The sequence below is a fragment of the Protopterus annectens genome, chromosome 2.part0 (assembly GCF_019279795.1).
Source record: "Protopterus annectens isolate FY-2018-M chromosome 2.part0, PAN1.0, whole genome shotgun sequence".
Taxonomy (NCBI): Eukaryota; Metazoa; Chordata; order Ceratodontiformes; family Protopteridae; genus Protopterus; species Protopterus annectens.
The window spans coordinates 1,159,308,831-1,159,322,022 of NC_056728.1; the positions used below are offsets into that span (position 1 = coordinate 1,159,308,831).

A 13,192-nucleotide genomic window follows, 5' to 3' on the forward strand; every position below is an offset into this window, starting at 1 on the left:
ATGATGTTCAAGGCACTAGAGTGAGTGGAAGGCTTCAGGACTTAATTTTAAAAAGTAACAAAGTGAATTTCAATGGTATGTTTTAATTATAAAATGCATTGTGTAACATTTAGGTTCTGTCAGAATACATAGGAAACAACACATGCACTATGGATATGCCTCAAGTCTGGCATGAGGTCTTTATTTTGGCTACATCCAGAAATAAACATACTACATGGTATATTTTCCCTGTAGCTGGAATTTATTTGAAGATATATACCCTATGTGTTGCATGAGCCATGAATAGGTGTATGTCTGATGAGGACTACTACACAAGTGGCAACCATCCCTATATGAGATAACATCCATTTTCATATTAAAAATGTGATTGATGGAAATTCCCAGAGAGACATGACTGGGAAGAACAAGCAGTTGTGTTAGGCTATCTGTAACATATGTGGAGTCTAGATAGACAAATAATTTTCTTTTGGTATGCAGTTTAATGAAATACATTGTGCATGTATATCTCCCTGCAAAAGATAAACTTGAAAGTCTTGGTTATAAACTGATCTATGGTAGTCACTCTGCTGTGAAGCTGAGATGTTTGCAAAAAAGTATGTCTGACTCAAGGCTAAATATGATCTCTCTCATTTTGTAGCAGATTTGCTGAATATCTGTGGAAAAACTTTTAAAGTAGGAGACTTGGACTGCCACTTGCCAGACTAGATGAATGGGAGCAAAGATCCCAACCACAGTCATGCTGCATGCTCCATTATGGTGTTTTCACTTTACCCAGACATAGTAGCCTTCTGGAAAAAAATAAATTAAGCACTGGGTAGTTTAAATCTTTTTTGCAATTAAATGCAAAGATTATCGTAGAGTATAGCCATGACTGATGCCTTGCCAGCATTTCAGACAAACTGTTTCTCTTCACACTGAAGCTCTCTGTTACTGTTATGACAAGTGCTGTTAAGCTATGTCAGCATTTTCCATCCTGTGAAACCAGTGCTTTCATGAAATACTTTATATATCCTGATGTACCTTTTTCTTAAGCTGAGTTTGCCCCATGACATAAAACAAATGTGGTTTGAGATTGCAGATTGCACTGGTTGAGAGTAAATGTATCATAATATACCTGGCTTCTGTTGTTAGCAGTTCTTGTTTTCCATTTCCAACATACGGTATCACTTAGCAGAGATGAAAGCTAAGTTTTCAACTGGTTATGTTGCTAATTTACTATTTTGTATATCTACAGGATGATGTGGTGATGGGAACGCTGACGGTTAAAGAGAATTTTCAGTTCTCAGCAGCACTTCGTCTACCAAAGAGCATCAGGCAGAAGCAGAAAAATGAAAAAGTGGAGCAGCTTATCAGAGAGTTGGGGTTAAGTAAAGTAGCAAATTCTAAGGTATGTACGTGTAATTCAACCAACAGGTGATTAGACTTTCACACTTTCCACTTTGTTGTGTATCCTTAGTTACACTGTCATTTATACTCTATTTAATAGCTCATTTTATGCTCTTATACGTGCTTACGTCTTACAGACATGTGAATAACTATCTTTTTTAGACCATGATGTACAGTTACAGTTTGTGAAAATTATTTTAAAAATTTTATCAAGCAGTATGGAATACTTTGTCTCCTCATTTAGGAAGTTAATTTGATTGGCAAGTGTTCAGAAGTGCAGTGGGCACAGACAGTTAAGGCTTTAATCTGTAGTTGTTGTGGTGCAGGGTTTCATAACCTCATATGCCTATTGTGTTAACTTGAGCAATTAAGCATTTGCTTCTAGGTTGTCCCTGAAAATGGCCAGTGGGCCTACATGATGAACAAATGGGTAATATTATTACTTTCTTATCTAAACAGTTAAGTAGCTTGCACTCTGCTCTTGTTTTTAAGGCACTGGCATGTCTTTTACTCTCTTGATAGCTTTAAGTGGGGATTTCACTCTGCTTAGTTATTGTGGTTGGATTGTGTTTTTGTTTTGAACTGCATGTCATTTTTCTTATTATAATTTGCTAATGCAACTCTTTGTTTGTACTGGATATGAAAGTCTTTAGCATCTTGTCTTGTCATTCAACATACCTAGCAAAAATAAATAAATAAAAAATAAATATTGAAGTGATCCTCAGCTTGGCTTGGGAGTGCCTTCTGTGTGGAGTCTGCATGTCCTTCCCGTGATTGGGTAGCGTTCGAAAGATATGCGTGCGTAAATGGGCATGCCTTTGTTGAAGGTTGGGCATCGAGCTGGCACCTCGGCATTTCATAAAAAATCTACTGCAAATCATTAGCGGACCAGAGTTCCGCTGTGGCGACCCCTTACCGGGAAAAAGCTGAAAGGCAAACAACAACAAATATTGAAGTATTTTCCTGAAGTTTATACTGCATTTAGTTACTGATATTGTGAATTATAGTTTGGAAAATAATCATAAATTAATCCATTGCTTCTATGAGAAGAGATCTGCCATAGGTAGTTACTAGACATGCAGTCAAGGAGACAATTAAGGAGCCTTGTACAGTTTCCTTATTATCCTAGATCACTGTCTAGTGAAGTGATTTACCAAAGTCGTGCAGTAGGTAAATGGAGGCTGTGGGAATCAAACCATGGACTACAGGGACCAGCTCATTAACAGCTAGTAAGCTTAAGCCTGTGTGTTAACTGCCAAACAAAAATACTTAAAAATTTCCTCACCTGACATATATGACATATCCTACTGTGTTCTACATTTTGAAAAGTGGCTGGAGGGAACTTTTGATTATGGGTTATTGGCTTTGCTTGTAATGGTCAGCTTGCTTATTGTTTACCTATGAACCTATTGTGTACATTGGCAACATTATTCCATGAATCTTTTTTAACAATTTTACATAACAGTACTAAGTGTACACAATCTGTATTCAAGAACATCCCTACCACATATTTTGTATTTTGTAGTCACTCAGAAATATTACACTAAGTGTACATGTAGGCTACACCTAGTGCCTTAAAGTTATTGTCAAACAAAATCTGCTTTAATGCACTGTAGTGCCATTCTCTAAATCCATCCAAGAATCGAACCACCTTCTCCTCAGCCTCTTTCAGCTCCCTGCTCTTCTATGTCCCCTTGCTAATCCCATCAGATTGCATGACTTTCAACTGTTCCAAAGCTTCTTTATAGTTCTTTTTGCTTTCCTCCCAGATTTCTCTTCCCTTGTATTGGACCTGTATCCTCAGGCAGATGGCAAATGTTGGAGGTGTTATGGGGAAGAAAGAGGTAATTGGGAACATATGAAGCACCACACTGTAGAACAAACCAAACCTCACACCACAAGTTCCAGGCCAGATGAATTCACTCAGTTTAGCACACAGACTGATTTATTAAAATAAAAAAAAACTTCTGCAGTAAAAATTAACAGCAAAACATCAAACTCTTTTACCATTAAGAGCAAATAACACTCTCTCTGTGAGAAACTGGGAACATATGTTTGGGTATAATGAGTTGGCAGACTTTAAACATTCCCTGCAGAGTACTCTGTCAGAAATATTGAGTGAGCAAATGCATGTAATAAAGGAAATTATAATTTTTTAAAACTAGAATACAGGATCTGAATTGCCTAGACGTAGTCAGGCCTTGTTAAGTTTAATTCTAGTGACTATCAAAAAACAACTACAAGAAAATGGAAATCAAAGTGTAAACCAACTGTATTTCAAGAAGTAAGTATTTTAGCAGAGATAAAAGAAATTAAAGTGGTAACTTTAGAAAAGAGTAGGAGCAGAATAATGTTTTGGAGGAGGAGTATCATTAAAGGGAAGGCAGGAATTCATCAATTTATGTAATATTGGATTGATGATAATTGTATAAAATAATATATGGGATGTATAATTTTGTAACTGTGGAGATGTTAACATGTTTTTTTCTTTTATGTAAATGTATGTTTTCCTATGTCTTAAGGAATAATTCAATAAAGGTGTTAAAAAAATATCAGGCAAAAATCTGGGCATTCTTCAAAAATCTGGACAGTTGAGAGGTTTTTTTTATATGTTATGTGTTAGTATGCAGAAACAATCATCTGTATAATTTAGGCTGGCTTTTATACACTTTGCTACCATCTTAGTCATTGCAGAATAACAAAGACATGAGGGCACAGCTCTTAACTGTTCAGACTTTTCTAGATTGTCTTGATTTTTTCTCATATTTTTGGTCTGTTTCATGTAAAATTTGTTGTTTCCTGGTAAATCATTGAGGACTGAAGTCACTAAATAATGACATGCATTTGAATTTCAGACTTCACATCTTTTAGAAAATGCATGCTAATGTAAAATCTGTTAATGTGAAGTTGTTCTATCTTGCCGTTCATTCTTTACTGATGGATTTGGAGCCAATCCTTCAGCTCCAAGTCGGCACCTACTGCAAAGCTCGAGGATTTCAAGTAGCTTGAGGCCAAGTCCCTATCCCATGATGCACCCAGAGTTACCTCAGATCTAGTTTGCCGCTACAACTGATCAGAGGTTCCTGCTAGCTTGGGCCAGTTAAAAACTTTTATATCTTTATATTTACAATATTATTGCTAGTTTACTGTTTAAATACTTAGATAGTTAGATTAGATAAGCTTCTAAAGCTTTAGCTGTAGTGTTCCATTCCCTGTGTGCTATCTTTATATATATTTGTCCGCCTCGTTTTTTCATAGGCCTATTTACACTTCTATTTCATTTTCTGACTAAAAGAAATGTTATTCTGTGACCCTTTTGGTCACATATGTTATTAGCAAGTCCTCAAAGTCCTTCAAGATTTCTGGAGAATCAAAAAATGAAAAAAATCTAAAGAGTCTGTGACATCGGCTCCACAGGTCTCTGAGCCGACTGTCTTCTCCTTTTGGAGCCAGTCCCCGGTCTTGGAACCGGTATCCAAAACTCTCTCGAGTCGGTACCATCAGTCCAATCATCTCGATCTTCTGTGAGCCTGTCTGATTTGGATGTGGATTGGGTGGTGCAGAAGCTTTTACAGGCACTGGCCTTTACCAAATTGTTATCGGCTCCAACCCAGGTGACTTTGGAGCCGAAGACCCTTATGCCAGCTATATCTATTCCTCCTCCGAGCCATACCAGTCCATCAGAGTTGGAGAAGTCAGACCTGCTGATTGTGGAGCCTTCAGAGCCAACACCTGCTCCAGTGTCTTTGGCTCCATTCACTCTGATATCCTTGGCACCGATCGAGGACTCTAGGAGCTGACACTCTCTGGTTGGGTCCGGGGAGGATAGTCTAACCAACTTTTCGGTTCCGACTTTGCCTCTCGGGGCTTCAGCTTGGATGAGCTTGGCTCCTACCTCAGGCTTGGAGCCCACTGTTCTGGTGCTGGGGGTATGGACGGTTTCCTTGGATCCATCAGTCCCTTCGCATCAGAGCAGAGGTGCTTTCGAAGCCATGAAGAGTTATGTCTCCCAAGACTTCCTCAACTTTGGGTCTGGCTTCTTCATCCCCTACAGCACCTGTGTCTGCTTCTGCTTCACAGATCCTTGCTATGCTCAGAGACCCAGAACCTCAGGAAGCTCCATTGGGTGACCCATGCTCTTCGGAGACCTCCCCAGAAGCTCCCACTGATGAGGTTCCCAGGAAGAGAGCGTATAAGAGGAAACACTTGGATTCCCCTCAGGAGTCATTAACATCTGACACTGACTTGGATGAATCAGAAGCGTCCCCATGGTCCCCCTCTGAGGATATCTCATTTGCTGAGATACTGGAAATCCTTAGGCAGATGGGTGACTGTCAGTCCACCAATCCTACTGAGGATGAGTTGGTCCTCCTGCAGGCTTTCAGGTCTCAGCCCTCCACCTCTTGGGTGTCTTCGCCCTTCGATGAGCTGATGCAGCTGGTCTCACAAAGGGCGTGGGAGTCTCCAGATACTATGGAGCATGTCCCTAGGAGGCCTAATAAGTTTATTTCTGCCCTCCTAGAAAAATCTTTCTTGACAAAAGGTGTGCTAGTTGATGACATAGTGGGGGTGGCAGCCACCAAAAAGGAAATGTCTGAAAGTTCCTCGTCTATCCATCCTTCTAACAGAGACTCCAGGATCATGGATAGATATGGGAAGCGCATGTTTAGTTCAGCAATCTTTGCTCTTCATTCACTTAACTATTTAACACATTAAACCAGAATACAAAGAGATTTCCTTAAAGAGCTGGGAGATACTCTTCTGGCTACAGTAGTTGCAGCAGCTACAGACAAAGTTGCCGCCCTGCTTGCTACCCTCAATTCTATAGTGAACTCGTCCATGCGCCTCATTTCATATGCAGATGATGGAACGAGTAGGACAGCGGGTACAGTAGTTGCTCTTAGGAGACACTCCTGGATGTGCTTGTGTTCCTTTGTGGAGCCCTTCAAGTCATCCTTTGTGAATACCACCTTTGATGGCTCATCCCTTTTCGGACCTAAAGTCAAGGAAACGTTAACCAGGTGTGAGCAGGATGGAAAGACTCTGCTGTTGGGGTCCATTTTTCCACCCCTACCAGACCCTACCCCAAGGGAGAAAGGGGAGGAAAAATGTGGTTCTGAAAAGCCCAAGGAGCCTTTCAGGACACACGTGGTGGACCTACCTCCAGGGGCAGAGGAGGGGTCAATAATGGAAGATGCCACCCTTGTGGCAGAGGGGTTCCTCAACACCATGGCAACAGAGATCATTTCTTTGGGAAGCCCTACCAGCGCTCCTGAAATGAGGCCCAACTGTCCTGCTCTGAAGGCATTCGGGGGTCGCTCATCTTTGTACCCAGATGCCTGGCTCAAAATAACAAATGACAACTGGGTACAAAGTATCATTTCCAGAGAATACTTCATCCCTTTCACCACACTCCCTCCACCGATAAGGAAAATCATGGACATCCCACTCATTTACAGGGAACAAGCAACAGTAGAGGTCCAGACGTTGCTAAGAAAAAGAGTCATCCAACCAGTCCCAGCAGACCAGACAGGATCCGGAACTTACTCAAGATTCCTTTTAGTTCCAAAAAGGACAGGGGACTGGAGACCTATATTGGACCTCAAAAGACTAAACAAATCTGTAAAGAAAGAGAAGTTTTGGATGGTCACACTTCAGTCATTACTTCCCTTCTTAGGGGAAAGACAACTGGATGTGCTTGATAGATCTCCAGGATGCGTACTACCACATAAAAATGGCCAGGTCATCCAGGGATCATCTGCGCTTCCAGCTGGGAGCCAATCATTACCAGTTTCTAGCCCTGCGCGTTGGTCTCACTACAGCCCACAGAGTGTTCACCAAATGCATGGCAGTGGTCACAGATCACCTTAGGATTCCAGGTGTTTCCATACCAAGACGATTGGTTCCTTACCACCACTACCAGGCATCAACTCATTCAAGCCAGGGAGTCCACCCTGTCACTCTGCATCCAGCTGGGCTTTACACTAAATGCAGAAAAATCTGCCTTGTCACCATCGCAGCATATCGTCTTTATCAGAGCAGAACTGGACACCACCACCACCATGCTAAGACTTCCAGTAGAAAGAATATTACTTCTCCGTCAGCATTCTAATATCCAAAAAGAAAGCACCAGCATCAGAAGTTCTGAAATTGTTAAGTATGATGGCAGCAGCAATTCTAGCCATACCACTAGGTCATATGAACATGCGGCTACTACAATGGCTGTTGTTCATTCAGTGGTCTTACCAAGAGCTTCCCATGTCTCACATGATAATGATCACAAATTCCTGCAAAAAGGATCTTCAGTGGTGGTTGACCTCACTTCATGTTACGATAGGACGCCCATTTGTGCTACCCCCTCCAGTGGCCACAGTGACCATGGACGCTTCCCTAATAGGGTAGGTGGAGCATTTTCAGGGAAAGACAGCCCAAGGCACATGGACCAATCAAGAGACACATCTGCATATCAATATCCTAGAGATGAGAGCAGTACTTTTGGTGTTGCAGTACTTCCACGACTCTGTTCCTTTGGGTACGATTGTGATTCAGATGGACAACATGTCAGCGGTCTGGTATTTGAACAAACAAAGAGGAACCAGATCTTACCCCTTTGTCACGAGGCCCTCAGAGTATGGCAGTGGGCTATTTCCACCCAGCGCTTTCTGTTAGCAACGCACATCCCGGATAAATCCAACGTGATAGCAGACAAGTTGAGCAGAGCAATTTTATCACCCCACGAGTGGCTTCTCAAGTTGGAAATAGCGGAAAGGATATTCCACAGGTGGGGCCAGCTTTGCTACAACCTTTTTGCCAGTCACATGAACACCAAATTCAGAAGCTTCTTTGACCTGATTCCCCCTCCGGGAGAAGCCCCAAGGGACACATTCATTCATGTTTGGCCCCTGGGTCTCCTCTATGTATTCCCACCAATCCTTTTGATACACAAGGTATTACAGAAAGCCAAATCCCTGGGAAGGACCATCATTCTAATAGCTCCCTATTGGCCTCATCAGGTTTGGTTCCCCTTCCTTCGACTTCATCCTTTGGAGGATCCCTGGATTCTGGACTCAGTTCTAGACCTTCTGACACACTCGTCGGGGGAACTTCATCCCTCTCTGCAGTCCCTGAAGCTGACAGCTTGGCTGTTCCAATTACCATCATAGCCAGGTTCCATAACCTTTCCAAGGAGATGAAGCAAATTCTCCTGTCATCTCATAAATCCTCTGTGAGGAAGCTGTACCTCAGCAAATTAAAACAATTTTCTATATGGGCCTCTAAAAACAATATTGATCCTTACCAAGCCCCTATGGCCTCTATTCTAGATTTCTTAACCACAATTTTCAATAAAGGAGCTGCGGTAGCAACAGTCCACATTCAACTAGCTGCCACTGTTAACTTTCATCTGGGATTTGAAGGATTGAATATTATGTCACACATATTATCCAAAGTTTTTCTCAAAGGGACCTTTCATATTAGACCACCTGTGAAATCTCCCTATTCTCCATGGAATCTAAATTTTATCCTTTCCAACATAATTCTTCCGCCATTTGAACCAGCTTCCTCATGTGACTTCAAATTTTTGTCATGGAAAACCATGTTTTTAGTGGCTATTATTTCTGCCCACAGAGTGTCAGAGTTTCAGGCCTTATCCATTAAGCCTCCGTATTTGATTTTCCATGCTGACAGAGTCTCACTTCGAACAAACCCCTCTTTCTTTCCCAAAGTTTGCACTGAAACTAATCTCAAACAAATTATTGATTTGCCAGTTTTCTTCCCCAACCATTCCAACAATTTAGAGTACATGCTGCACAAACTTGATGTTCACAGACAGCTCAGATTTTATTTGGATAGAACAAAAGATTTCAGGAAATCAGACCAGCTTTTTGTTTCATTCTCAGATTTCAGGAAGAGTATGCCAGTGGCTAAAACAACTCTGTCTAAATGGTTACCTGATTGTATCACCTTTGCTTATTCAGCTGCCAATATGCCCTTGCAGCATAAAATTAAAGCTCACTCAACCAGAGCAGTTTCTACATCATCTGCCTTTTCTGCCAGACTTCTTATTGATAACATTTGCGCAGCAGCCACTTGGTCAAAACCTCATACCTTTATCACTCATTACAAAGTTGACAGGGCCTCTGGGGACAGGGCCCCTTTTGGATCCACGGTCCTGAGAAATATACTCCCGTGAGCCACCCTAGGTTGATGGTGCTTGGGATGCTACCCATCAGTAAAGAATGAATGGAATGGCGAGATAGAACAACTTCACATAAAGAAGTTATGTACTTACCATAACTTTCCATGTGAGTTGTTCATCTCGCCTTCATTCTTACGTCCCTCCCTCCTACCCTCTCCTGGGCTTTCAGAAGACCGAGATGTTAGATCCTTCCTGGTCACTCAGCCTTTCTATATTTTCTCTCTTATGGAGTTACGGAATGGCATATGGTATTATTTTACACAGCAAACAAGATCTGAGGTAACTCAGGGTGCATCATGGGATAGGGACTTGGCCTCGAGCTACTTGAAATCCTCGAGCTTTGCAGTAGATGCTGACTTGAAGCCGAGGGATTGGTTCCGAACCCATCAGTAAAGAATGAATGCGAGATGAACACCTCACATGGAATGTTATGGTAAGTACATAACTTCTTTTTCTAGCATATTATTAAGTTTATCAGAGCAGTATTTGAAATATGTCACTGATTTTGGGCCTTTGTTTCCCCACCCCATTTTTTTGGCTTTTCATGCACTTACAGTTGCAAGGTATGCATGAAAGGGTGTGTAGGTTAATGTCTTTGCTTTAGGTAACCAAGGTACTTATTACAAAATGTGACACTTTATCTCTACATAGCTTTACTCCTTATGCAGCTGTTATATTATGTTGACTAATGTTAGCTTGCTGGCTACTGATATCAGTGCTGCTTTTATTAAACATGATGCTACATCACAGTTTTTTCTTGCATACAAGTAAGTTAAAGCAAATAAGTTAATTTGTAAGTGTATAAGAAAGTTAAATTATGTTCAAGTCATCAAGATACAACAGAACAAGCAGTTCACAGACAAATGTGGTTTTAATATAGGTTATCTTCCTATGTAATGTAAGGTAAGTTCTTTTATGTGAGGCTTTTAAGACAGGATACACTTGTCTACACTCTGAACTTCTAAAGTGTAGCGTTAGGTGAAAGTGGCTGTAGCAGTACTGAGATTAGCTCTTTTATATAGATTGTAACATAATCTGCTTCTCCATCTTTTTCTCCATTTTTCCAGGTGGAATAAAATGTCACAGCATGGGATTTTCCCACTGTAATGTCTACCATTCACTCTGTCAGCAAAACAGATTTGTGTGAAACCTTGCTTTAGGTCATGTAGAAAGCAAGTGTCAAAGACAGAATGACTGTGTATATAAAAAAACAAACAAACAAAAAAAAAAACAGAAAAAAGAAATGAAAATAAAACTATATACATTGGTTGTGGTTCAGTCAAGGTAATATTGCTTGTATTGCTCTAGATTGGAACGGCCTTTGTCCGTGGTGTGTCTGGAGGAGAAAGAAAAAGGACAAACATTGGGATGGAACTTATCACCGACCCTTCTGTGCTTTTCTTGGACGAACCTACTACAGGTTTAGATGCCAGCACAGCTGGTGCCGTCTTGCTGCTCTTGAAAAGGTATCACAGGTCTTTATTCTTACAAAGAGTAGAAAGAGAAATTGGACAAGTATAATAATTTTTTTTCTTTCTTTTCATTGTGACATGGTTATGCTGATGTGCACACATAATAAATAAAATTTGTAGAATTCTTAACAAGGAAATACAAAATATTATAGTGGAGAACCATGTATTTGTTTAATTTTCACAATACACACCGGCCAGAAGGCATAAAAAAGCAAATGCTGCTATTTTTCCATATTGCAAACTCTGCATGACAGGATTATAAAAATGTTTAGCTGAATGAAGAAATGAAACTGTTTTCCCTGTATCGTATTTGTCACTTAGTTGCCCTTGTCTGTTTGCATACATTTTCTCTTGGCATCTACAATTTGACTATATCATTGATTTGGTAGCTTTCTTTTTGCTCTTTCCCTTCCTTCATTTGCTATTTTAATTATACATAAGCCCAGTCCTCAACTGTGCATCTTAAAAAGCGGGTTTCTTGTATGAAATCAGAATTTCATGTGAACCTAGGTTTCTTCAGTTTAAATGTGTACAAGCTGGGGATGAACAGCTCACCTTTTACAGGGAAAGGTGTGAGGTTCATCCTACTAGTCTGCTGTACTGCTTGCACTACCAGCTCTGCCAACATAGTCAGTTTCAACTGTCGCATTTCAGGGATGAGGGCAATTGTAAGCACACACTGACAGATGCTTTGCCAAATGCTGGGAAGACACGACAAAGGAGGCCACAACTGACAATCCCAACACCTTGCAGTGTGATAGGCTGAGGACCTGCTACATAGGTTCTCTTGTACAATGGGAATGAGACAACAATATGGAGAATAGATATGTGCATAGTACATGCAGTACACGAGCTATTAACACATATTGGCATGCATGTCAATGAAAATGTGAATGGTTTTCTTATTGTAATTAAAATTTTAATATCAAGTAAGTCCGGAACTTCCATATCAGAGAAAGTTGTTTCATTTAGATTGAAAAAATGTGATTTTGAAAATTTGATTTCTCAGAGAATGGAATGGAGTTAATTATTGCCAGTCTTAGACTCTGCTCTCAAACCTTCCTTACCTTTTATCAATATGAAGGCTCTAGGCTTATCCCTAAGCATAACTTTATTACTCCTGTATTTGCCCATGGCTGCTGTGTGTCCCTGATCCCAGAGGATCTGTTCTATTCTCTCTACCTCGTGTCCTGCACTAAGGGACCTACCTGGTCATTAAGGACCCCTATCTTTTGTTTTCAGCCATTCCAATGCCTGTCCAAAGAAACCTGCCACCCTAGTACAGTTTCCCAGTTACCAAAGGGAATAAGAAACTCTCTACCTCCTATCCTGCACTAAGGGACCTGCCTAGTCATTAAGGACCCCTATCTTTTGTTTTCAGTCATTCCAACACCTGGCCAAAGAAACATGCCACCCTAGTAAAGTTTCCCAGTTACCAAAGGGAATAAGAAACTCTCTACCTCCTGTCCTGCACTAAGGGACCTGCCTGGACATTAAGGACCCCTATCTATTGTTTTCAGCCATTCCAATGCCTGGCCAAAGAAACATGCCACCCTAGTACAGTTTCCCAGTTACCAAAGGAAGTAAAAAACTCTCTACCTCCTATCCTGCACTAAGGGACCTGCCTGGTCATTAAGGACCCCTGTCTTTTGTTTTTAGCCATTCCAACACCTGGCCAAAGAAACTTGCCACCCTAGTGCAGTTTCCCAGTTACCAAAGGGAAAAAGAAACTCTCTACCTCCTATCCTGCACTAAGGGACCTGCCTGGTCATTAAGGACCCCTATCTTTTGTTTTCAGCCATTCCAACATCTGGCCAAAGAAACCTGCCACCCTACTACAGTTTCCCAGTTACCAAAGGGAATAAGAAAGTATGTTCTACCCTAGACCTACTGTTAAGCTGAATTAATTGTTTGAAATTTATCTAATATTGAATACAATTAAGCTACTGAGCCAGGAAGCCAGCAGCCATACCCCTCTCTACCCCTGTAGCAACTGCTTATTTACCTCCTTTGAATCTTCTATCTGAACCATCCCTACCAGCTGTCTTCATTACAGATACCTCTTGCTGTACTTTACTCTCTGCCCACTAGGTGCCACCCTAATCTAGCCTTGGGTTATATCTCTTACCCCACCTTC

The 13,192-nt window shown here is 41.0% G+C and overlaps 1 protein-coding gene across 2 annotated transcripts in view; it reads left to right on the forward strand.

Annotated features, from left to right (window-relative positions):
• Positions 1–13,192, forward strand: part of ABCG2 (ATP binding cassette subfamily G member 2 (Junior blood group)) — an 897,562-nt gene that overhangs the window by 355,230 nt on the left and 529,140 nt on the right. For both annotated transcript variants that reach the window (XM_044061359.1, XM_044061358.1), the window contains 2 exons: positions 1,235–1,387; positions 10,892–11,049. In XM_044061359.1, the coding sequence (XP_043917294.1) occupies positions 1,235–1,387; positions 10,892–11,049 (311 nt within the window). The remainder of the gene's footprint in view (positions 1–1,234; positions 1,388–10,891; positions 11,050–13,192) is intronic.